This window comes from Crocuta crocuta, unplaced genomic scaffold (genome assembly GCF_008692635.1).
Source record: "Crocuta crocuta isolate KB4526 unplaced genomic scaffold, BGI_CrCroc_1.0 scaffold463, whole genome shotgun sequence".
Classification (NCBI taxonomy): domain Eukaryota; kingdom Metazoa; phylum Chordata; class Mammalia; order Carnivora; family Hyaenidae; genus Crocuta; species Crocuta crocuta.
In genome coordinates this window covers 1,167,145-1,193,759 of record NW_027527929.1, presented here as the reverse complement: position 1 = coordinate 1,193,759, position 26,615 = coordinate 1,167,145, and the positions used below count along the sequence as shown (strand labels likewise).

Sequence of the window (26,615 nt, the reverse complement as noted above, 5' to 3'; positions counted from 1 at the left end):
TTAGCCTTAAAAAGGAAGGAAATTCCTTAAAAAGGAAGGACTCCATGAATGAACCGTGGGAAGGAAATTCCATGGGTGAACCCTGGAATACATTATTCTAAATGAAATAAGCCAGATATAAAAGGAGAAATACTGTATGAGTCCTCTTATTATCAGGTACTTAGAGTAGTCAGATTTATAGAGAGAGAACAGAGAATGGTAGTTGCCAGGGCTGGGGGATGGGAAGAAATGGGGAGTTATTGTTGAATGGATACGGAGTTTCAGTAAATGAAGAGATACACAATATGAATGTACTTAATGTCACTGAACCATATACTTAAAGTGGTTAAATGGTAAATCCTTTAATGTAAAAGTATATTTTACAACAATGAAAAACAAAATATAAACAGTAAGAATTACCAATCAAAAACAAATCTTTTAAAAAATCTACAACCTTTAGGCCAAGTAAAATTATAGAACATGTCTTCTGTGCTTGCTGTTGAGGCCACAAGGAAGATCTCTTGGCAGCCTCCAATGCCTTGAATTAACTTACTTTATCTGTTAAGAACCAATAAATTTTTTGAAATACAAAAACAAAAACAAAAAACTAAGATAAAAACACTTAATGTGATTCCTCTGTCTTTAATTGCATCACTTACCACTTTAGAAGGCAGTTTCTGAAAAAGCTCACTAATGAGACGTCCTGATGGATTTGTGGCTACAACTATGGCTTCAAGAAGCTGCTCCAGGATCTCCTTCAAGTAACTTGGAGAAGACTAGGAGGAGGGGGTTAGCAGGAAGGAGAGAAAGGAGAGAGGACTGTGAGAAAAATCCAAAATGCGTGCTAATATTAAACAGCTTCTAAATTTTAAAGCTAAATGAAAAAACAACTTCTAACCAGTACTTATTTTAAATATAAGTTTCAAGAATACCATAAAAATGCTCTGACGATGGACCACCAGAATGACGTATGTGAAACTAATGAGGCTCCTTGTATTAGTTCCGTAATTAAACCTCCTAGATCAGGTCCTTTTACTGAACTCGAATGGTGCCGTATGGGTGAAATGATGGAATTCTTTTTACCTTTTTAGGGTCTGAGCAACTGAGATAGAGAAAACATGCTCCATGACTCCTGACCATCTCTACATCTGCTGCTCAAGTGCTGATATTCTGGTACAATAACGACATACATTTTTTACCCACAGGGTGCATAGCCAGATCTAACAACAGAATTTAATCTATCTCAAAACTGAAGGAGTACTGTTAAGTCAACGAAAGCACATCACTTCTGCTTTGCAGACTGGCTGACTTACTCCTACCTTAGCCGTCGTTTCAACATGGGAAAGTTTATGCCCCAAAGAGTACTTGGCCAGGAAGGGTCTGAGTCTGAAGCCAGTTTCTATAGTGAGCAATGGCATGTGTCAGTCAAGGATTATATTAAATGTACTTCATGTCCAAAACATGTTTTATACATATAAATAGAAAGATTAATGGTATTTCTGATTTAAATCATAAAAGCACTGTTATGTGTGTCCTCATCCATCCAATATGTCTTCTTTATTTAGTACAGTATCAATTTTAAGGTCCAACATTAACTCTACAGAGAGAGCAATAATAACTCTTGGGCCTTATGCATCGTATGTGGCAATAGCAGACACATAACAAATATTTAACATATAAAAAACATGTGATTAGCTGCTAGTCCCTAACCATATAAGCTTAGGGAACTACCAGAACACTGATGAAAGCAGACTAAAAATACCCATGTTTAAGTCATTTACTTCCTGGCTAAAACAGCACCACAGAGTTAGCTTCAAAAAGAGGAGAGTTCTATTTTGCAGCCAAGATCCCTCTCCTTCCAACCCATTCAGCTACTTTGGATATGTGTGTTGCAGGGGACAAAGGGAACAGAGTGTGTGAATACATTCATAAATTTATCTTCACAACTGGGAAAACTCCAAGGAAATCATCTGAATTTAAAAATAAGAAGCGTGAAAATTCCCTCTCTCTTCACAAGAACTTAGAACAAGGAAGATGCTTGGGAGGTATAAATATGAATGTGCAAGATCCTCCTAATTTTTTACCAAAAGAAACACAGACCAAGTCCTAAACAGAGGCAATTTCATTTTTTGACTGGAACCCTGAAAGCCTATAAGGCTGAGCCCTCTGTAGGTAATGCTATACGTGAGAAAGCAGGGGGTAAGTTGCTGTTCCTACATTAATATCAGAGAGTAAAATTCCAGGGAATCCATAGTTAACTTCCTTCTACCTAATTTTAATCATTTAACTGCGAGAAAGAAATGGACAAGATGCCTAGAAAGTGCATTTTGAGACTCCACGTAGTTAACATTTTTGAGAAATTTACCTACTACTTCTTTTTTTCTGTTGGAGTTTCCACAAAAGGCCTATTTCGATTAATTAGGGAAGAAAGGGGAATGCTCTGCTTTGGATATCTCACTATTTAGCTATAGGAGAGAGATGTTCTTCCTTTTACTATCCTTTTTCCTTTTTTAAATGTGTGTGTTCACTCATCAAGTATTTAATAGTACCTACATGCCACATACAGTCTAGATGCCAGGAATAGGTGAATAAGGCAATATCTTCCGTGGAGCTATCATTCTCCGTGGGAGAAGGCAGAAAGTAGACATGTAAACAAAAACAAGCTATTTCACACACAGTGATACAAACTAAAGACCACAGAACAGAGTGTTGTGATGATGGGAAAGGAGGATGTGAGGGAAACAATTTAGACAGATGGTCAAGAAAGTCCTTTCCTAGCTGACACTGTTTTAATGGATGTTAGAATCATAAAAAAGAGGGATGCCTGGGTGGCTCGGTTGGCTGAATGTCTGACACTTGATCTTGGCTCAGGTCACAATCTCACAATTTGTGAGTTCGAGCCTCATGTTGGGCTCTGTGCTGACGGTATAGAGCCTGCTTGGGATTCTCTCTTTCCCTCTCTCTCTGTCCCTCCTCCCCAAAACAAAAAATCATGAAAAAGAGCAGGGTACAGAAAGGGCCAAAGGAAGCACATTCTAAGCAGAAGAGCAACTGCAAAATTCCAGAGGCAGAAGCATACCTGGCATGTTCTAGGTACAGTACTGTCTAATCTACAAAAATATCCTGAAGGTGATTCTACTGACTCTCCAACTTTTAATCACAACACTGCCCACTCTTATAAGATATCTCAATCTAACAATACTGGAACATTCCTTGATAATACGAAGGTTCTCCTTAAAACTGGGCAGGATATATGCATTAATGCAAGAGCAACTCACGGAAACCGCCATCATAGCACACTGTCCAGGATGTGCTAGTATCCCTTGTAATTGCAGTGGGGATCTCTGGCTGTATGCCCTTTTGGCCTCCTAGTTATCAACACAACTCCATAGGCAGCCCAGCTGCCCAAGCAGCACAGAAGAAATCATAGACAGGGGCCCTGTCTACCTCCCAGTGGTCCATCTTACCCATTGCAGCTGCATACTTACTCCTTCAGTCACTGTGCCTTGATTGTCTTGCCCATCTTCATCATCATCCTCATCATCTGCTTCTCCTTTCTGAACAAACTCATTTCTTGTTCGAAGGTACAAATCCCAGAGTTTGCAAGCAGCTTTATATTCAGGAGAATCTGGCTGTACATTAACAAAGAGAAGAGAAATAAAAAATAGCACTTCAGTTATTTTATTGTAAGGCAATGACCACTAAGTATCCTAATCCAAAAGAGACTAGTATTCTAAGAGATAACTTTGAAACTTAATTACAAATTTAGAAATCCTTGTGATTTAAGATACACGGGCCTCAAGGCGCCGGGGTGGCTCAATCGGTTAGTGTCTGACTTCGGCTCAGGTCATGATCTTGTGGTTTCTGAGTTCGAGCCCTGTGTCGAGCTCTGTGCTAACAGCTCAGAGCCTGGAGCCTGTTTTGGATTCTATGTCTCACTCTCTCTCTGCCCTTCCCCAGCTCTCTCTCTCTCAAAAATAAATATTTTTAATTAAATTTAAATAAAAAAGATACATGGGCCTTAACTTGTCCTCTGAACTGAGTGTTTGTTTTAAAGGCATTCTGGAATCATATTATTTTATTGATTTAGGCCCTACTATCTCACTACAGAAAGACTTGAGAATATAAATGATTTGCTAAATTAAGACAAATTATTAGTCATACACTAAGACAATTTTTAAAATTTTATTAAAAATTTTTTTTCATGTTTGTTTATTTTGAGAGAGAGCACAGGTAGGGGAGGGGCAGAGAGAGAGAGAGGGAGACAGAGAATCCCAAGCAGACTCTGGGCTGTTAGCACAGAACCCAACATGGGGCTTGATCTCATGAACCATGAGATCATAACCTGAGCCCAAATCAAGAGCTGTATGCTCAACCAACTGAGCCACCCAGGCGCCCCAAGAAAGACAAATTAAAAGGTAAGACCCAATTTAAGGGATATAAGTGCAAAAGACAGAAGCTAATGATTGTTCTAATACTACTTCTATTTTTTTTTTTTTAATGTTTTATTTATTTCTAGGAGAGAGAGAGACAGCGTGAGCAGGGGAGGGTCAGAGAGAGAGGGAGTCACAGACTGAAACAGGCTGCAGGCTCTGAGCTGCCAGTCAGCACAGAGCCCGACGCGGGGCTCGAACCCACGAACCGCGAGATCATGACTTAAGCGAAAGTCGGGCGCTTAACCGACTAAGCCACCCAGGTGTCCCACTTCTATTTTTTTAAACTCTTTATTGTTTTATTTGAAGACTTCTTTTCCTGAAGTGTAATGAGGATGAACTCAAACAGAAACTTTCCAGTAAAAGCAATGCTTTAAAATCAAATAAACAAAGGTTCTAAAAAAGCTATGTTCAAAAAAGCAAGAGTAGAGTAAAAGCAGGAACGCAGATGAATAAGCAGAACACTGAAGCTGATCTTCACCTGAGGATATTTTTTATTTGGTTTTGTGGGGTTTTTTGTTTGTTTGTTTGTTTGTTTTTGTATTTTAGAGAGAAAGAGAGAATCTCAAGTAGGCTCCATGCTCAGTGTGGAGCCAACACAGCTCCGTATCTGTTACTCTGGGACCATGACCTGAGCCGAAATCAATAGTTAGAATCTCAACCAACTGAGCCACCCAGGTGCCCCTCACCTGAGGATATTTGTAAGACAAGATAAATCTAAGTTTTAGCTTTTAAGGCTTTCCGAGGCTACAAGCACAGTATATAGAGATCAAGACCCACCAAAAGCTGGGACTCCAAAGGCCGAAGATGCTGTGTAAGTGGGAATTCAAAACAATTCAGCCTCCACTTCGGCCTCCACCCAGCTCAACCTGTGCCTATCTCAAACCATGGCACTGCAGGGAGAAGGAGAGGCATGGGCTGACTCTGCTCTGAGAACTCTTCATCACAAGCTAGCCCTAAGAGAGACAGGCCAGCGCCTGGTAAGCAAAAGACTTCCCTGAATGAACCCAACTTCAGTCTAAGCCTCAAAGAATCTCTAGAGATCAAGTTCCAAGAAATCTAAGAGGGAAAGAAGCACAAGAGAAAAGCCATCATTAATGACCACAAAATCAAACATGCAAGTATTTCAGATACTGGAACTATCTGAACTGCCATAGTTTTAAAAATAAGTAGGTTGAACGTGTTTAAAGAAATAACTGGGTTGAAAATATAAATACAGGAAACCCTGAAAAAGAATCTTCTAAAATACAAAAAATATAAAATTAAAATTTAAGAATAAATTAGTTTAAAAGCAGATTACAAAGAAAATTGGCAGAACTAAGGAAATTACCTAAAAAGTAATACAGGCAGGGCATCTAGGTGGCTCAGTCAGTTAAGCGTCTGACTTTGCTCAGGTCATGATCTCAGTCTGTGGGTTCGAGCCCTACGTTGGGCTTTGTGCTGACAGCTCACAGCCTGGAGCCTGCTTTGGATTCTGTGTCTTCCTCTCTCTCTGTCCCTCTCCCTTACCCTCTCTCTCTCAAAAATAAACATTAAAAAAAAAAACAACAACCAACACAGGCACTTTTATAAAGGGGACTGTGAAAGGTTAGGAGAGACAGAGACTTGAGAGGGCCTAACATAACTCCAATCAGAATTCCACTGGAGACAGAGAGAAGAGGGGGGCAGGGGCAGTGTACAATAACATAATAGCTGTAAACTTTTCACAGTTGATGAAAAACATCAATCCAAAGATTTAGGAAGCCCTACAACTCCCAAATTACACAAAGAAAAAGATATTCATATCTAAACATATCACCACGAAACTACAGAACACAAGAGACATTAGGAAGTTACCGAAGACAGCCAGAAAGGAAAGATAGCTAACCTTTAAAGGAACTAAAATTAAAACAGAGAACATCTCGATGGCAATAAAAGAATAAAGAACAGGAGCACCTGACTGGCTCAGTAGGAAAAGTATGCAACTCTTAATCTCAAGGTGATGAGTTCAAGCCCCATGTTGGATATAGAAAGTACACAAGATAAATAAATAGACTTAAGGGGTGCCTGGGTGACTCAGTCAGTTAATCATCTGACTTTGGCTCAGGTCATGATTCTCACAGCCTATAAGTTTGGACCCACATTGGGCTCTGTGCTGACAGCTCAGAGCCTGGAGTCTGCTTTGGATTCTCTGTCTCCCTCTCTCTCTGCCCTCCCTGCTCATGCTGTGCCTCTCTCTCTCTCAAAAATAAATAAACGTTAAAAATTTTTTTTAAACAAAGAGTGTAACGCAAATAAAAAAAATACTAACTATATATAAAACAATAACATTACTTTATGGGACTAAAAAGCTGCCGGAACAGGGGCACCTGGCTGGCTCAGTCGGTGGAGCATGGAATTCCTGATCTCAGAGNAGGTATAAAAATTACTTATAAATAAAATCTTTAACAAAAACCTGCCACAAAAGAACTAAAATACAAAACATCAGTAGCATAAATAGATCTGAGCTGAATTACACTAAGATTTTTGTATTGTTCAGAAAGAGGTTTAAGACGCTAATTTTTGACTTTGATAAGTTAATTATGCATATTAAAACTTCTTGAATAAGAACTAGTAGATTATCAACAGTTCTTACAATCCCCAAATCACAAAGAGGGAATAATAACAACATGAAACCAAAAGGCAGAAAGAAAAACAAAATACAAAAAAAAATTACCAAATGAAATAGAAAGTAGAAATTTAGATGACAGGAATACATCCAAACATAATGTTAATTCCTAAAACTGTAAAGAGATGAAACGTTCCAGTTAAAGGCAAAGATTATCACCTGTATTAATAGAAATATATGTATATGCTTTTTACATGAGATACATCAGCATGAAAATGTTCAAGGAAAACAATGGAAAAGATTAACTAGGTAAACATAAAAATAAAAGCTGATATAACTACATTAATATCAGATGAAACAGACTTCAAACAAAAGACATTAGTAATGATAACTACATAATCCCCCCAAAATTGAATTTACTAGGAAAATATAAAAATTTTAAATTTGTAAAAAAAAAAAAAAAAAAAAAATTTAAATTTGTATTTTCCCATTTGCATATTAAAAATAAAAAATAAAATATAAATAATACATAAAAATACATAAAGCAGAGCTCCAAGGTGGCTCAGTCAGGTAAGCATCTGAATCTTGACTTTGGCTCAGGTCATGATCTCATGGTTCCTGAGTTTAAGCTCCAAGTTGAGCTCACTGCTGTTGGCACAGAGCCTGCTTTGGGTCCTCTGTCCCTCATCTCTCTGCCCTCACCGGCTTGTGCTCACTCTCAAAAATAAATAAAACATTAAAAAGAAAATAAAAGTAAGGAAAGAAGTACTAACATATGTTACAGCATGGATGAACCTTGAGGACATCTCCGTGAAAGAAGCTAGTCACCTAAGACCATACAGTATTGGATTCCATTTATATGCAGTGTGCTGAACAGGCAAATCCACAAGGAAATAAAATAGATCAGTGGTTGCCAGAGGAAGGGAGGAAGGGAAATGGACAGCACCTGTTAATGGTATACTTTTCTTCTTGGAGTAATGAAAATACTCTGGAGGTAGATAATGGTGATCTTTGTACAACTTTGTGAGTATATTAACCCTCCCTGAATTCTACACTTTTTTAAAAGAGTGTGTGAATTATATCTCAAAGGGAAAAAAACCATATCTATACATACTACACAGTATTAAGAATAAATCTAACAAAATTTTGCACAACCTTTAGGAAGCTTTGCAAAGATAAATTAAAGAAGACCAAAATAAATGAAGACATCTCAAATTTAAAGACTGGAAAAGCTGGCATCAATTAGGTCAGTTCTCCAAAATATTATCTAAGGAGTCAATGTAATTCCAAAAAACTTCCAACAATTTTTTTGTGCTTGACCTAACACACTAATATATAAATGTATAAGAAAAGGGCCGAGAATAACCAAGAATAATCAATAACCAGTGCTTTTCTTACCTAATAAGGAATTATAAAGGCATTATAATTAAAGCAAGAATGTAATAGCCCAGTAATAGATAAACTTGCCAGGACCGAAAGAACAGAATAAAGGGCCAGAAAGGGACCCATGAGTACATGGAAATGCTGTGAGCACTGATGGAGCAGACAAATATGGAGACGATGCCACTTCAAGGTGCTGCTTATTCCTGTTAGGAAAAAAAATGCATCCCTACCTCACAGAAGACACCAAAATCCAATATGAGCTGCCTTAAAAGCTTATATGCAAAAAACTATTAAACTTTTAGGAGAAAATATAACAGTATCTTTTTCTTCTCATTTTTAGTTTCAAGATTTTATTTAAGTTCTAGTTAGTTAACATATAATGTAATATTTAAGAGAAAAATATCTTTGGGCACCTGGGTGGCTCAGTCGTTAAGCACCTGACTTCAACTCAGGTCATAATCCCACAGTTTATGAGTTCGTGTCCCACACTGAGTGAGCTCGTACCCCGCTTCGGGTAAAACAAGACTCCCTGGTGAGCCCTTCTTTTCCCTCTCTCTCTGTCCCTTGCTCACTTGTGCCCTCTCTTTCCAAAAAAAAAAAAAAAAGAGAGAGGGAGAGAGAGACTATCTTTATAATCTCTGAATAAGAGGGACTTCTGAAACAAGACACAAAGAGCAAACTATGAAGACTAATAAATTTGATTATATTAACATAACAATCTTCTATTCACTGAGACATCACAAAGAATAAAAACTGTACACAGTGGGAGAAGATACTTGCAACAAATACAACCAAAGAGGATTAGTATCTACAATATATAAACAATTTTCTAAAAATATGAAAATGACAACTCCAGAGAAAAATGAGCAAAAAATTTGAAAAGACTCAAAAGGAACGAAAATGGTTCATGTTATACGAATCTTCAGTCTATTTTATTTTTTTAAGTATATGTTTATTTTTGAGAGAGCACGAGTAAGGGAGGGGAGGGGAGGACAGAAGATCCAAAGTGGGATCTGCATTGACAACAGCAGCCTGATGTGGGTCTCAAACTCAGGAATTGTGAGATCATGACTTGAGACAAAGTCACTCAACCGAGTGACGCAGGTGCCCCTGGTCTCTTTCGTAATAAGAGAAACAAACTCAAACCACCAAATGAGTAAACACTACTTACCTACCAGATTGATAAATATTAAAAGGCCAAATTTTTACCAAATAGGATACCTTCCAAATTTGATGGTTTCTTACCTTATAATAGGCCTTTGCATTGTTAAAAAGGAGCTGGAAGTCAGCCGTCAGCAGGTTAACATCATCATACTCTTCCATTTTTAGCTTTTGTTGGATTTTCATCAAATCAATGGGCTGAGAAACCACTTCATAATAGTCTGGTTGATTTCTGTTACAATTTTTTTACAAAAGGTATTAGTCCAAAGCCCATAAAAATTTCTATTTCAAAACTATTTGTGGTAATGTCTAACATTCCAAGTGACAGAAGATACTAGACTTATTCCATTAGAACTAAAGGGGACTAACAAAAGCAAGGCGCATACGTAAGCCCTTTTCTAAGTATGTGTCAGTGACGTAAAAATCCTACTTAATATCAGTGATGATCATTTATATGCTAAATATTTAAAATTTAGGGTACTAGCACTAACACTATATCAATGTTAGATTCTGCAAATGAAAATCACTTACCTTTCATGTTTAATAGTGGCTGAAAACAGATTCAGGTTTCAAAACTCTTTATAAACTTACAAAATGGATTGTCTTTCTTCACTTAGTGACCACAGAGCTTTTTCTGCCAAGTACTATCAAGTGCCTGTTATATACATACTTCTCTAACGTCAATTACTAAACTTACAAAGAAGATGTGGTCCATGACACAGAGTTTACCAAAGATAAAAGGGCTTAAGATACAAATAACATGATTGAACTATTAAAAAAACAAAAACACATAGTAATGGCAAATACAAAATCAAGGATGGTAATTATCTCTTGGAAGGGAGGATAGTGACTATCCAGGATAGTCATACAGGAAATTTCAAAAGTAGTTCTTTTTTGTGTTTTTTAAAAAATTTATTGGGGCACCTGGGTGGCTCAGTTGGTTAAGCGTCCAACTTTGGCTCAGGTCATGATCTCGCACTTCGTGGGTTCAAGCCCCGCGTCAGGCTCTGTGCTGACAGCTAGCTCAGAGGCTGGAGACTGTTTCAGATTCTGTCTCCCTCTCTCTCTCACCCTCCCCTGCTCACGCTATCTCTCTCTCTCTCAGAAATAAAAACATTAAAATAAAATAAAATTTATTTTGAGAGAGAGAGAGAGAGAGAGAGAGAAAGTGAGCGTACACATGTATGCAGGGAAGGAACAGAGAGAGAGGACAGAGAATCCCAAGCAGGCTGTCACTGCAGAGCCTGAAGTGGGGCTTGATCTTAGGAACCATGAAATCATAATCTGAGCAGAGACCAAAAGTTGGACACTCAACAGACTGAGCCACCCAAGGCGCCCCTTCAAAAGCNGTGGGGGAGGGGCAGAGAGAAGGGGGGAGGGGCAGAGTGAGGGGTGGGGGAGAGAATCCCAAGCAGCCTTCATGCTGTCAGTGCAGAGCCTGATATGCGGCTCAAACTCACGAACTGAGACCATAACCTTAGCCGAAATTAAGAGTCAGATGCTTAAGTGACTGAGCCACCCAGGTGGCCCTCAAAGGCAGTTCTAATGATAACATCTTAGGTTGGGTTTTGAGTTCAGGGATGTTTATTCTTCTTCTTTCTGGCTTTTTGTCAAATGAAATTTCATGAGACAAGTAAACCTGAAAAATTATCTAAGTGACTATTTCTCTCAATTCTCCTTCAGGGGTAGGTAATTAACTCCATTCTAGATGTATAAGAAACATGTTAATATACAAAGAATGTCATGGTCATTAAGGCTTTAATCTCTCTTGGGACTTTGGGTGACATGTTATACATACGTGTGTGTGTGTGTATATATATACACACACATATAGAATATATTTAATGTTTAAAACCTTTTTATTCTGACATAAAAATTCCAAGAGTATAAAACATGTTTCCCTCAACCACTAGAAAGCTACTCACATGAGTCTTATCACCCCTGAAGAGTTTAGTATTTCCTACAGACAAGCACCACTGCTCAACCATCAAAATCAGGAAACTGACTTTGATAGTACCACCATCTAATCCTCAGACCCCATTCACATTCTGCAACTGTTCCAAAACTGTCCTTTATAGCAAAAGGATCAAGTCCAGAATCACATGTTGCATTTAGTTCTATTTCTTTCGTCTCCTTCATTCTGAAACAGTTCCTAAGTCCTTCTTCAACTCTCAGGATCTTCATACTTTTGAAGATTATGGGCCATTTATTTTATAGGACGTCCCTCAATTTGAGTTTGTCTGTTTTTCTGATGAATAAATGCAGGCTACACTTCTTTGGCAGGTCTATCACAGACATGATAGACAATGTTTGTCACACAATATCCTATTAGGTGGCACACAATTTCAATTTGTCCGAGTACTTAGGTGAAGCTGATTTTGATCACTTGATTTTAATGATATCTGCCACGCTTCTCAATTGACCAAGTTACTGTTTTTCTCCTTGTACTTCACAGAGCGGTACCTCCTGACTATGTTAAGCCCATTCCTAATCAATTTACTCATTTATTTACATCCATATGGATTCTTGGATTCCTATCTGGAAGTCATTACTCTAATTATTCTGAAGTTCAATCTGCTTAAGGTTGGGGCAGTTGAAGTCCTTTCAAGATGATTTCTATTCTCTATGTCCTTTTGACATGTTCCCATCATCCTTTGAACATCTGCTTATTTTCTGGCAGCCTAAAATATTACAGGTTCATCTTGTACTTTTCCTGCCATTAAAATCAGCCATTTCCCCAAAGAACTGCTGGTGTGTTGCCACTCCCAGGCTATCTCAATGGACAAAGCTGGGGATAGACATAAGCTCACTTATATCTATATTTCTATTACTTATGTATGTTGGGAATCATGAATTCACACCAACATTTCCAATTCCAATCCTACACCAGAGTTCATTCTAGTTTCCTTTCCATATTTGTACTCCCTTTCTCAGATAACGAGAAGCCTGGGTCATATTATTCACAATATATCTACTTACATAATTATTCTCCTGTATGTAACCAATCTCCTCTTGCTGTTGTCTACTCCCACCCCACAAGTCTTCTTCTCGTTTCAATAAGGCTATGGCCACTTGCCTATGCTAGGCCACAACCTAAGCAGATGCCCTCCTGGCCCCATCCATGAAAGGCCACTGCCACCAACACTCTCCCAACATAGACATCCTCTTCCCTCCACTTAGGCCTCAAGACCCTGTGCCAGTAAGTCCTTCTACATGACCGCCCTCTTTCCCATGCCCAAGCTGACACTCTGTGATGTGATATTGCTACTGTCCAAACCCTCTCCCCAATACCCCACTACTTATCTTCCCTGTAGATGCCAAGTTTTCTGGGTCTCACCTAATGGCTTCTGGATTAAGTTCTTCAGGAAGAGAAATGAGGAGGAAGATCAAATTGAGTTTTCTAAACTCTCATCAATTACTTATAATTATAGTGAACTATAAAATTAAGTATGAGGGGAATAAAAGGAGTACTCATTCTGCTATTCAGAGAAAGTATAAGAACATAAAGGTCTTAGTGAAGAACAACAAAAGACCACCCAGGCCTAATATTGGCACCAAGGAACTTTCTCAGGATGAGTGTTAGGGCTTTGTTAACCTGATGTCCACAATGGCTCTCTCTACCTGGACCTGACGGGTCCTGTCCGATGCTCCTTGCTAAGTCTGGACCTTAGCAGCCTTTCAGGCTTAGGAGATTATCTGTAGACAACCGAGCACTTAATGAGGACATGTGCCTAGAATGAACACTCTCCCAGAAGCCCTGTGAGACGGCTCCTCAAAAACATTTTTGGACTTACCACAAAGACAAAAGGGAGATCAAGATCCCAACATTCCACTCTATGTGGTAAGGTTAAAACAAGGTCCTCATTTTTTCAAAATGAAATAGTTCTACTAATTTTTCCCACTTGAATCAACATACAGAAAAGCATAAAATAATAAATATTGTCCCTATTCACCTAGAGGTAACCACACAATCAGTGTTCTTTCAGACTTGCAGACACACACACACACAAATAGCACTGTGAAGTACATGTTCTTGCATGTACTTTTCTCTTCCAACAATAGGTGAGGGCACCCTGCTATGAAATGGCCACAGAACAGCCAAACCATGACTGAAATTTTTAACCAGAAAAGTGATCGGCCTAATAGACAGAGCCTACCGGCTACCCCCAAATTCATTTCCCTTATCCCCAGGATGGCTGCACTCTGAGCTACTGTGTAGGCACTAAAGTGCATATTCCTCAGCCTTGCTGCAGCCAAGTTCTGGACAATACAAGAGCTGGGGTGAACCATATCCTTAACAGGCCTTCTTTTTCCTATGTGCTGAAAGACAGCTGTGCCGGTGAGCCGTCTCAGACCATATAGCTAAGAGTGATAACCCAAGGACGGCAGAAGAAAGAGACAGTTCCTAGACCGTGAGGACTTTACAGGACAGAACTTTTATATGAGAAAAAGCAATTTTTCTTGTTTCACCCATTGTTAATTTGGATGTCTTAGCACAAGTAGCTTAGTATACTAATCAAAACAAAGTCTCGAAAAGATTCACAATTGTGTAGCTCTGAGCATTACTGCCTCCCACAAACTCTTAAGAAAACACATACATTCCATGGAAGCCAGAGCTGTTCTCTGGCACAGCACTGGGGGAAGGCAATCAGTGCTCACAGGGTGCCACATGTGGGGAAGCTAGAAGACAGTGCTCTAGCACCCAAGGCCTATATCCTCCAGCCCTCAGGACTAACTAGCCTGCTGAGGGGTGGCAGGCAGCAGATGGGCAGTCCTTGTCAATGAGAAGCTTGTGTGCTCCAGTACAAAGCTGCTCCTCTATACTACATACTGGCTCTAGAATCAGAAAGATTGGAGTCTGTACCCTGGTTATCCTTTAGTAGTTCTGAGAACTCGTGCAAGTTCTCACCCATAAACCATGATAATATTTTACAAGTTTAAACAATGTAAAGAAAGTGCCTGGCACTGTGTCTAGTATGTGGTAAGTAATATATATGGGCTTTTATTATCATATGCTAATTAAATAACTTTTAAAAGACAGTTATGATAAAACAACTGAAATTAGAGACAGTTACCTCATTTATTTTTTTATTTTTTATTTTTTTTTAATTTTTTTTAGTTATTTCTAGGAGAGAGAGAGAGAGAGAGAGGGACAGCGTGAGCAGGGGAAGGTCAGAGAGAGGGAGTCACAGACTGAAACAGGCTCCAGGCTCCGAGCTGGCAGTCAGCACAGAGCCCGACACGGGGCTCGAACCCACGAACCGCAAGATCATGACCTAAGCGAAAGTCGGACGCTTAACCAACTAAGCCACCCAGGCGCCCCATGACATGAGCCAAAGTCCGATGCTTAATCAACTGAGCTATCCAGGCGCCCATGACAGTTACCTCATTTAAAAAAGAGCCCTTCTTTTTTAGCCATGACTAATTTACATCCTTCAATTCAGGATGTTGCACTGTTTTCTTAACGGCTCTGCTCTCTGAGGTGAAAAGTCTGCCTTCAGCTCACCCTTCAGCTTGTTGGTTATGCACTGTGGCATTAACAACCATGAATGAACCTACATCTTTAGTTAACTCAATGTACCAGTTTCTAAAAGTGGCTGTAACAAATTAAGACAAACTTAATGGCTTAAAACAACAGAAACGTATTATTTTACAGAAGTCCAAAATGGGTCTTGGAGGGCTAAAAAGCAAGGTGTTGGTATTCCTCTGCGAAGAATCCATTCCTTCACCTTTTCCAGGTTCTAGAGGCTGCCTAACATTCCTTGGCTTGTAGCCCTCTTCCTCCATTTTCAAAGTCAGGAGTGTAGCATCTTCAAATCTCTCTCTGACTCTGACTCTTCCTTCTCTCTCCTCTTTGTTTAAGGACCCTTGTGATTACAATGAGACCATCTGGATAATCCAGGATAATCTCTCCAAGTCAAAGTCAGTTGATTAACAAACTTAATTTCTTTCTGGTATGTAATCCAACATATTCATAGGTTCTAGAGGTTGGACCATGGACATATTTGGGGGCCATCATTCTGTATGTTTTCAGAACAAATAACTTCAACTTCCCGAGTTAGAAGGGAATAGTTGATGTTATTCTGACAGCAAGAGAGGAGGAAGCTCTAGTCAGGGAGAACACAGCTTCCACAGGGAGTTGTGTACAAAGTGCATACTAGGCCAGCATTTTTTTTGCTTCACTGGACCACAGAAGTCAAACCCAAAAGTACAGGGACAGAACAAAAAAAGCAAGATGAAAACAGTGACCGCAGACTCTCTGTACATTTTGAAAAATTTACTCCTTTTAATGATAATAGCTACAACTTCAACGCTATCTTAAAGGCTATAAATAATTTTTAAAACTATGCTTCACTCTCAAGGAACTTGAGAAAGAATATAATAAACCCCAAAACAGGGGGAAGGAAATGATATGTAAAGATAAAAGAAACAGAAAATAGAAAAAAAAAAAAATCAATAAAGCTAAGAGTCAGTTTTTTTAAAAGATCAACATAATTGATGAACCCTCATCCAGATGAACTAGAAAAAGAGACAACTCAAAACAAATCAGAAATGAAAGATGGGACATTACAACCAATGTCAAAGAAAGAAAAAGGATTATAAAAGAATACTATGAATAACTGTATGCCATTAAAATGGATAACCTAGAAGAAAAGGATAAATTCCTAGGATCATATAACCTACCAAGGCTAAATACGAGGAAACAGAAAACCTGAATAGACCTATAACAAATATGAAAATTGAACCAGCTGGGGCACCTGGGTGGCTCAGTCAGTTAAGTGTCTGACTTCGGCTAAGGTCATGATCTCACAGTTTGTGGGCTTGAGCCCCGTGTCGGGCTCTGTGCTGACAGCTCAGAACCTGTAGTCTGCTTCGGATTCTGTGTCTTCCTCTCTCTGTTCGTCCCCCATTTATGCTCTCTTTCTCTCTCAAAAATAAACATTAATTAAAAAAAAAATGGAACCAGTTAACCAAAAATCATCTGGCAAAACCACTGGGTATTTAGCCAAAAAATTAAAAAAACAGTAATTCAATGGGCTATATACTCCTATGTTTACTGTAGCATTATTTACAATAGCCAAATATGGAAGTAGCCCAAGTGTCCACTGATAGATGAATGGAAAAAAAGAAACAGTATATATGTACAATGAAATATTGTTCAGTTATAAGAAAGAAATTTGCCATTTGTAACAACATAGATAGAACTGGAGCATATAATGCTAAGTGAAATAAGTTAGAGAAAGACAAATACCATCTGATTTCATTCATATGTGGAATTCAAAAAATAAAACAAACAAGCAAAGGGAAAAAAAGAGAAAGGCAAACCAAGAAACTCTTAACAAACTGAAGGTTACCAGAATGGAGGTTGGGCGGGGTGGGGGTGGGGGATGGGTGTACTAGGTGATGGGGATTAAAGAGTATACATCATAATCATGATGAACACTGAGTAATGTACAGAACTGTTTAATCACTATATTGTATACCTGAAACTAATATTACACTGTATGCTAACTGTAGTGGAATTTAAAATTTTAATTAAAAAAAAAAAAAAATCTCCCAGAAAAGTCCTGGACCTAATGGCTTCACTGGTGAATTCTACCAAACATTTAAAGAACATTAATCCTTCTTGAACTTTTCCCAAAATATTGGAGGCAAAATTTACTTATTTTGTGAGGCCAGCAATACCCTGATACCAAAGCCAGCAAACATATTATATGAAAAGTATAGACCAATACCCCTTATGAACACTGATATAAAATTCCTCAACAAAAAACTAGCAAAACAAATTCAAGAGCATATTAAAAGAATAATATACTGGGGCGCCTGGGTGGCTTAGTCGGTTAAGCGTCCGACTTTCGCTTAGGTCATGATCTCGCGGTTCGTGGGTTCATGCCCCGCGTCGGGCTCTGTGCTGACTGCCAGCTCAGAGCCTGGAGCCTGTTTCAGTCTGTGACTTCCTCTCTCTCTGACCCTCCCCTGCTCACACTCTCTCTCTCTCTCCTAGAAATAAATAAAAACATTAAAAAAAAAAAGAATAATATACCATAAACAAGTGGGATTTATTCCTAGAACTCAAGAATGATTCAACCTATGAAAACTGATAAAAGTAATACATCACAGTAACGAAGGAAAATAACTTCATGATCATCTCAACTAATGCAAAAAAAGAATCTGACAAAATTCATGATAAAAACTCTCAACAAATTAGGTACAGATGGAAAGTACCTCAATATAATAAAGACCACATATGAAAAGCACACAGCTCCCATCATACTCAAAATGGTGAAAGACTGAAAGCCTTTCCTCTAAGTTCAGAAACAAAACAAGGATGCTTGCTCTCACCACTTTTCAGCACATTACTGGAAGTCCCAACCAAAGCAATTAGGCAACAAAAAGAAAAGGCCTCCTAATTGAAAAGGAAGAAGTAAAATTATCTCTGTTCACAGATGACATGATCTCATATGCAGAAAACTCTTAAAGATTCAAAAAACAAACGTAAAATAAGTGAATTCAGCTAAGTTCCAGTATACAAAATTACCACATGCAAAAATTCATTGCATTTCTATACACTAAGACTGAACAATCCAAAAAGAAAATTAGGAAAACAATTCAACTTTAATAGCATCAAAAGAATAAAAACTCATTAATAAAGCTAACCAATAAGTTAAAAAACTCGTACACTGGAAACTACACATTTCTGTAAGAAATTAAAGACACAAATATATGGAAAGATATCCCATGTTCATGGATTAGAAAACTTAAGTATTGTTAAGATATCAATACTACCCAAAGCTATCTACAGATTCAATGCAATGGCTATCAAAATCCTAACAGCATTTTTTACAGAAACAGGGAAAAAAAAAAAAAAAAAAAAAAAAATCCATCCTGAAATTGACATGGAATTTCAAAGAGCCCCAAATAGCCAAAACTATCCTGAAAAGGAAGAACAAAGTTGAAAGACTGTATTAGGGTTTTTTAGAGAAACAAAACCAACAGGAGACACACACACACACACACACACACACACACGTTATAGGAATTGGCTCATGATATTATACAGGCCAAGGAGCGCAGGATCTGCCATCTGCCAGTCAGAGAACCAGAGAAGCCGGTGGTACATACAATTCAATATGAGTTTGAAGGCCCAAGAAACAGAAGCTCCGAGATCTGAAGGCAGAAGGAGATGGATGTCTCAGCTCAGAGAGCACTTCATCCTTCCTTCCCCCTTTTGTTCTATTCAAGGCCTCAGGGGACTGGATGATACCCAAATGCACTGGTTAAGGCCATCTTTTTTACTCAGTCTAACTATTTAGATGCTAACCTCTTCCAGAGACATCCTTATAGACACACTCAGAAATGCCTCTCAGCTATGTGAGCCATCCCTTACGTAGCCCAGCCATGCTGACACATAGAATTAACCATCACAATGACTCATACTTTTGATTTTTACTACAAAACTACAAGTGTAGCAAGGATATGGAAAAATTGGAACCCTTGTATATTGTTGGTGGGAATGTAAAATGGTACAGTGATATGGAAAACAGTATGGTAGTTGCTCAAAAAATTAAAAATAGAATTACTGTATTACTGTAACATACAGCAATGCCACTTCTAAGTATATATCCAAAAGAACTGGAAGCAGAATCAGAGGTATTTATACACCCATGTTCACTGCAGCATTATTCATAATAGCCAAGAGGTGAAAGCAACCCAAGTGTTTAACAGTGGAGAGATGAACAAAAGATGTACAATGGAGTATTATTCAGCCTTTAAAAGAAAGAAAATCCTATACATGCTACAACATGGATGACCACTAAAAACATTATGCTAAGTTAAAGAAGCCAGTCACAAAAGACAAATACTGTATGATTCCATTTACATAAAATCCCTGACATAGTTAAGTTTAGAGAAACAAAGTGTAATGGTGGCTGCCAGGGGTTGGGGACAGGAGGAAAGGCATTGGGAGCTCTCTAACAGGCATAGAGTTTCAATTTTGCATTATGAAAAAGTTTTGGAGATCTGTTGTACACCCATGTGAATAAACAACATTCAATGAACTGTCCACTTAAAAATGTAAAATGCCTAAATTTTACCTTCTGTGTATTTCACAATAAACAGATTTTCTTAAAATATGCTCCACTGCATCTTGACAACTAAAACTAAAATCTGGACTCTAGTATCGTTTAAACCATTTCTTTCAAAAAACGAACAAACAAAAAAACCTCAACTGCCAAATACCACAAACATGGACCCAGGACCAAATCCCTCCCACTCACCTTCCAACTCACCTTCGCTTCGGTGCCCTAATGAAGAGCTCACAAAGGAGCCTGCCCTGCTCATCCTTATAGTCTCGAATGGTATTGTAGAGTTCATGGCACACAGCAATCTACACATGTGAAAAAATGAAAAAAAAATCACCAGAAATGTGAAGAGAGAGCCAGTGTATGTATAAGGATTATCCTTAATAAAAAGATACCCATAAAAGGCAAGCAGAGAAGATGGACAAATGCCTAAGTTGCCACACAGGATCCCAAGTCTGAAATGTGCTGACAGTATCTCCTTATTTAAAATAACTTAACTTGGGTACCTGGGTGGCTCAGTTAGTTAATCATCCAACTTTAGCTCAGGTCATGATCTCACGGTTCATGAGTTCAAGCCCTGCATCAGGCTCACTGCTATCAACCCAGAGCCCGCTTCAGATACTCTATCTCTGTCTCTCTATCCCTTCCCTGCTCATGTTCTCTCTCTTTCTCTCTCTCAAAAATAAAAAAACCCAAAACATTAAAAGTTTTAAAATAATTTAACTTCATGAGGTGCCCGTGTGGCTCAATCAGTTGAGCATCCAACTCTTGCTGTCGGCTCAGGTCATGATCTTGCAGTGGTGGGACTGAGCCCCGCAATGGGCTCTGCACTGAGCATGGAGCCTGTTTGGGATTGATTCTCTCTCTTTCTCTCTCTCAAATAAACATTTTAAAAAATAAAATAATTTAACTTATTAAACTTTTTGGTATCTTCCATCAGATTTATGCTATTAGTGATTATTCTTTTCCCTTAAGCTAAATCAGCTTGTATCACTCTCTTGCTTAAAATTATCCAAAAGAAGGGCTTCTTACTAATCAGAGAATAAAATCTAAACTTGTAATAATGACCACAGAGTAGGTAGGGTAACTACATACTGTGGCTGGGCAGACTCTGCCAGTCTCCTTCTCCCTTTTGACCATCGTTCTGTAATCACAACACAACAAACTCATTCCTGACCTAGCTCTTTTGAATTGGGTCCCTCCCCACTGGAACACCGTTCCCCACTATTCTGTGGGGCCAATGCCTTTCTATCACAAAGAAACGCCTCAAGGTTTGGACCCAAGCAGGCCAAATCAGCCAAACTCTTCTTCTTAGCAGTTATTATTAGCTGAGGTTACTTTATTAGCTATTTGTTCATCTGTTTACATTCTGCTTCTGCTGCACTAGAATCTAAGCTCCATGTGAAAAATTGGCTTATCTTACACATGGCTATATCCCAGCCATCAGAATTGTGAGCGCGTGGCACATGACAAGCACAAAGTTATTTGAATGAACATATAATGTGAATACTAACATTTTTTCTTTTTTTGTCAAAAGGTACAGACTTCCAGTTATTATAAAAAAGTACTCAGAACATAAAGTACAACATGACAACTATAGTTAATACTGCTATACTGTATATTTGAAAGTTGCCAAAAGAGTAGATCCTAAGAGTTCTCATCACAAGGAAAAGACCTTATTTTGGGTCATCTATATGAGATGATGGATGTTAAACCAATTGTGGCAATCATTTCACAAAATATATGTCAAATCATTATAGTGTATACCCTGAACTTATACAGTGTTGTATGTCAATTATATCTCAAAACTACAAAAAATGTTTTTGTATATATTTCTATTACATTGTCTGCCGTTCTCTGATCCGCTGAATTCCTAAACCTATTTGGTTATTTTTAATTAGAATGAAGGTAAGTGCTTTAGCAGATTATACTCTTAGAAAAACATCTTTTTGTCAAAACAGAAATAACTTTATGCAAATTTCTCATTCTAAATGTATTCAGAGTAATTATTTTTGAGAGGTCCTGAATACTTGTTTTTTAAAATGTATTACTGAAGTATACCTAACACATGTTATATTAGTTTCAGGTGTACAACAATGATTCAATAATTCTATACATTATTCACTGCTCATCATAAGTGCAGTTACTATATCACCATATGTTATTACAACACTATTGACTGTATTCTCTGTCCTATGCTTTTTATCTCTGTGACTTATTTATTTTATAACTGGAAGTTTATACCTCTTAGTCCCATTATCCTATTTTACCCACCCACACTCACCCACCATTATTTCTTAACACTGAATTGTCCTATTACTGTTAAGATTGTTAGCTAAATATATACTTTTCATAAAAGATTAAGAATATCTGGCCAGAGAAAAAAGAAGTGGTGAGGCCCTGGATCTTAACTGCTCATCCTTAAAGGAAGAACAGGAAGAGTGGGCAGAAACTGTGGTGCCAGTTACTCACAGGATCTACAGTCGGAAGATTGGAAAGTCTCCTCCTTTTCCTGCTTGGGCCTGGTGTGGATACAGAATGGTGCCCGTCATCAAAGTCCCCGCTGACACTACTAGATGGGGAGGTAGCTCGTCTTCTCTTGGAACCCATGGAATCCAACTTCTTCTATAAGAAATAATCAGCCATGTTCTTATACTTAAATTTAGACACTGCCACCAAGCCCTCAGACAGCCACGTGCTACCACGACTCTGGTTCACTTACAAGGATATTTTAACTGTTGTAAAGAAATTTAACTGTCAGTTTTTTCAGTGGAAATTCTGGACCTTGTTGGTTTTAGCCCCTTCACTTACCAGAATGCTACACTTTCAATTCAGATAGGACAAACTCAACAAAAGTATACCCTTTTATGTAGCACCTAATTTTGAATGACCCAATCACATCTGGTTCCAAATTTACTCCTCATTGGATTTTAAAAACCTACATGTAATGCAATGTGGAAGTACCGATCCCTCAAGCCCCTGAGGCAGCCAGGCAGGCCATGGGGACAGAAGCCCAAAGGCAAGCACTTCTGGAGTCAGCAGCTTCATCTGTTTTCCCCAGTGTGTCTTACAATAATGATCATTTTCCAGGTGGGCCATGACATGGAAAAAATAGCAATCAGTGCTTGAGGCAAATAAGTACTGGCACAGTGTAGAAGGTAGAGGACAGTTAATCTTCTAGCATTTTAGATGAACTCTAAGAATAATGCACTGAAAATGAATTTCCTCCACTTATTAAAGAAGGCCACAACACATATCCCTGGAAAACACTTAATGTGACTTACCACACCTGTGTCAAAGTAGTAAAACTACTTTGAAGCTTTTCTGTCAATCAGACTGATCTCCTTTTCAGTCATATGAGGTATTCCATGCTCATAAATTTTGAAATCATAGCTTTAAGTTCCAGTAGGTGATTTGGAATAGCAGCTCAAAAGTGAACTTTTAGGTCCTACTCGGTCTTTCAGAAGTACATAAATATTTGCTTTCAGGGTTAGGTAGGTGTCTAGTAACTAATATTAACACAACTTTACAAAGGTACACATTTGATTGTAACACAAAAAATGCAACCACTGAAATGATCTGCTATAGCTACAGGGAAAGGGTATATGCCTGAGAAGGTTCTTTAATGCTTATACAATTTAACAACAGTATCAAATAGCATACTATGATTCCAAAGGTCTTTCTCTAAAGCTAAAAGAAAAACCTTATCCTAATTTCACTCATCAACATTCAACTTCAGTAAACTAAGACACCAGCAGCTGAAAGAATGAGTTGCCAGTAGGTATGGAGGAAAAAATTGGGCATCTTCAGGAACAGAAACGAGGGGCAAAACAAACCAGTATTAAAAAAAAAAAAAAAAATTCTGGTAACCACTAAGAAACAAGAGGAGTCCCCTATGTCTTCCTCTGAAACACAGTCCACATGGTATTTAAAACAGCCTACTATGACAATATTCCTTCCTCTAGGCTTTGGTTCGTTATATGGTATATTAGTTTGCAATTGGCTACACGTGGCTTAAATGTTCAAAGGGCTTATGCCAAGGATAGCCAAGTTTTGATTTTCTTTTGTTTATAAAAGCTGATCAACTGGCCTTAATTCATTAAAGTGAAGACACTAAGGACCAAACCTAATTAAACAAGCTACGACAAGGACACAAGTGAATCTGATGAAAATGAGGAGGGACTCTTTATGGAACTGATAACAAAATTCAAGAAAAGTGGAAGGCAAAAGGCAAGGAAGGACAGAAAAGAGAAAAGGTGTAGATGATCAGTAATTTACCAGCTTTACCAGAGCACAACCAGCGCCTCGAAAAGCCAGTCTCCTCATTATGTCTGAAGGCCAAGTGAAGCCAGTGGGAGAAGGAAGGGCTTTAGAAGTGCTGATTCAGTGTTAATATATTCAAAACTGAAAGAGAAGAACAAGGCAGAGAAAGGGGAAATAAAAAAAAAAAGGTCAGAAGGAATAAAAATGAGTACGAATAGATAGAAAACATTCAAGTAGAACTGCTAAAGAAAGAGAACTGGAAAACATAAGCATATCAATTTTCTTGAGCCAAACTGCTGCAAAGGCTCAGGCACTAACAGTACCTGACATTTCTTTCCATTTTAAAACCAAATGCTTTTCATATACTTAAATAAGGCTCACTGATATTCCCCTTTACTCACATGGAATGACTGTCAATTCCAGGAATGAAGCATGCCTGCCCAAATGCCCCCTAGTCAATAAGAGCAGAGTTCAATCACAGAGCTGGAATGGAGAGTGAACACATGTGGAAGGCTCACATATGACCCCAAGTGTTGGCAAGCTGGAACAAACCAAGAATGGCCCATGTGAGCAGTCTGGAAAACTCCGCCCCCCCCCCCCTAAAAAAAAATTCAGAGAAAGACATTTCTTTCCGAAAGTCCTAACAGCATTGGAAAGACACCACACACACATTTAGAAAGATTAAAAACAAAACCTTCAATCATTTTGTCAGGTCAAAATTACCTTAATAAATAATCCAGTGAAAAGCAAATGACAAAAAAATGTAAATCATTGGTGTGTGTAAACCAGTTTAGACCACACAATATCCCAAAGTCCTTAAACCATTCAGTTTCCCTGGTAAAACAAGAAAAAGATGCAACTTCAGGATAACTTTCAATTATTTTCTTATTCAATGGACACATTTTTAAATGTATTTTGGAACTTGGCAAGAAAGGCAATGTGACCTGGCAGCTGGGAAAGGTAACATTGAGATCAGAAGACCAGAATGTGAGTTTCAAGTCCCCCACCTCACATGATCTGTTTGATGTTACTTGAGTCACAACCTTTTGGATCCAGTTCTTCACTTCTCAAATGAGAGCAGTCAGATCTACACATCTCCTTTAGATTACTGGGACTGTGAAATGTACATGAAATCACTTTGAAACCTCAAAGCGCAGCAAAGAAGTTTCAACTGTAGGATTACATGCTCCTCTGGGAACAGGAAAAGCATTTTATTCATTTTTGTAGCACTGGCTTATAAAATAGTATTTGGTATAATATGAAAGATCAATTCATCTTTTTAATAACATATTAAAAGTATACATAAGTGGGACATTTAAAGTTTGTGCAATTTAAAAAGATTATGATGAGCATCCCTTCAGCACTTTTTTTCCCACAAAGAGGAAATAGATTCTGGAGCTCGAGATTCTGGAGCTCAGTTACAAGTTTTAAAATGGCACTGATTATAATCACATGTCCAAAAGTCTGACAACCAACAAATTACAGTGGACACTAAAGAATAACTTTACAATGTGCAACTAGGAAAATATTTACTCATTACAACCATATGGTATATTTTGACAGCTTATAAACTTTTAGTACCCTCCTTTATTTCTCTTGATACTCAATACTGTAATGCATGCTTAAAACAAGAGTCTTGGAAAACAGAATTCCAAGGGAAAAAAACTTATAATCCTTTCTGGAAAAAAACACCCTTAACATTGGCATTCACAGCTTTCTGTATTTATTCTATGCTTTGCCTTTTTTTTTTTTTAAAACAAAAGTGTTAAACCTCATGTATTATTTTGTAACTTGTGTTTTAACTTACGATTCTTCTGAGTCAACATTTTTCCACATGATGTTTGATGGCTTGATAATAGCCTATCATATAGATATACCACAACTTACTAATCTTGGGATTTTGGATAGAATATTAACACGTGAGGTATTGTGTAGACCCAAAAGCCAAAGAAAACGATCAAGGACCTTCCTTTTACCCACACACATATTTGTTACTGTCTTAATTGTAAGTATTTCTTCAAAAGATACTTTCTAATCTTCCTTTGAATTTTAAAATACAACAATATGTTAACAAGTAATAAAGCAAAATCATATTACTCTTAATGGGGAAAAATCACCTCAAAATCATTTTTGAGGAGCCCTAGTTTTCTGGAAAATAAGTTAATAATGTTTTATTCCAACATGTTTCTCTAACTATAGCAATAATTTCTATATCTGCTATACCATGTATTTGTCTTTTTTCAGTATTTCTTCTACATTTTGCCAATCTTTCTTCTTTTAATCACCAAAATCTACCGTATTACAACAAAACTACTCTTCTCTTTCAGTAAAAAAATTAAAAAGCAGGAAACGTACACAGCTTTAAAACCTCAATTTTTTGTGGTGTTTCATATAAATAAGATAAATAGCCTCTACTATAAATACAAGTGCCATTGATAAAACACTCGGTCTTAACACAATCATCTGTAAAATGTAAAAAAAAGAAAAAAGAAAGAAAGAATCGCTAGTTGAGTTTGCGTCCGAACCCACAACAAAAAAAGGAGGCCCTGACCTGCGAAAGAAATGAAAGACTTTCCGGACCTGTCACTGGTACGGGGACTAAGGGAAACGTTGACAGCTTTGAAGCTGCCCGCGACAAGCGCTCGGCCAGCCGCCGGGGCGGGAAAATGGGAGCGGAGTTTCCGGGCCGCGGTATGCCTTTGTCCCCACCAGCAGCTGGGGCAAAGC

At 38.1% G+C, this 26,615-nt stretch overlaps 1 protein-coding gene across 5 annotated transcripts in view; it reads right to left on the bottom strand.

Moving 5' to 3' along the window:
• Positions 1 to 24,395, bottom strand: part of PBRM1 (polybromo 1) — a 111,883-nt gene extending 87,488 nt beyond the window's left edge. For 3 of the 5 annotated variants that reach the window (XM_077749734.1, XM_077749747.1, XM_077749756.1), the window contains exons 1-6: positions 24,290 to 24,394; positions 22,098 to 22,250; positions 19,833 to 19,930; positions 9,628 to 9,775; positions 3,468 to 3,611; positions 639 to 755 (exon numbers count right to left, since the gene is read on the bottom strand). In XM_077749734.1, coding sequence (XP_077605860.1) covers positions 639 to 755; positions 3,468 to 3,611; positions 9,628 to 9,775; positions 19,833 to 19,930; positions 22,098 to 22,235 — 645 coding nt within the window. In that variant the 5' untranslated portion in view covers positions 22,236 to 22,250; positions 24,290 to 24,394. Of the gene's footprint in view, positions 1 to 638; positions 756 to 3,467; positions 3,612 to 9,627; positions 9,776 to 19,832; positions 19,931 to 22,097; positions 22,251 to 24,289 lie in introns of all 5 variants that reach the window. The other 2 variants (XM_077749765.1, XM_077749739.1) reach the window with 1 other exon arrangement.
• Positions 24,396 to 26,615: the final 2,220 nt, after the last annotated feature.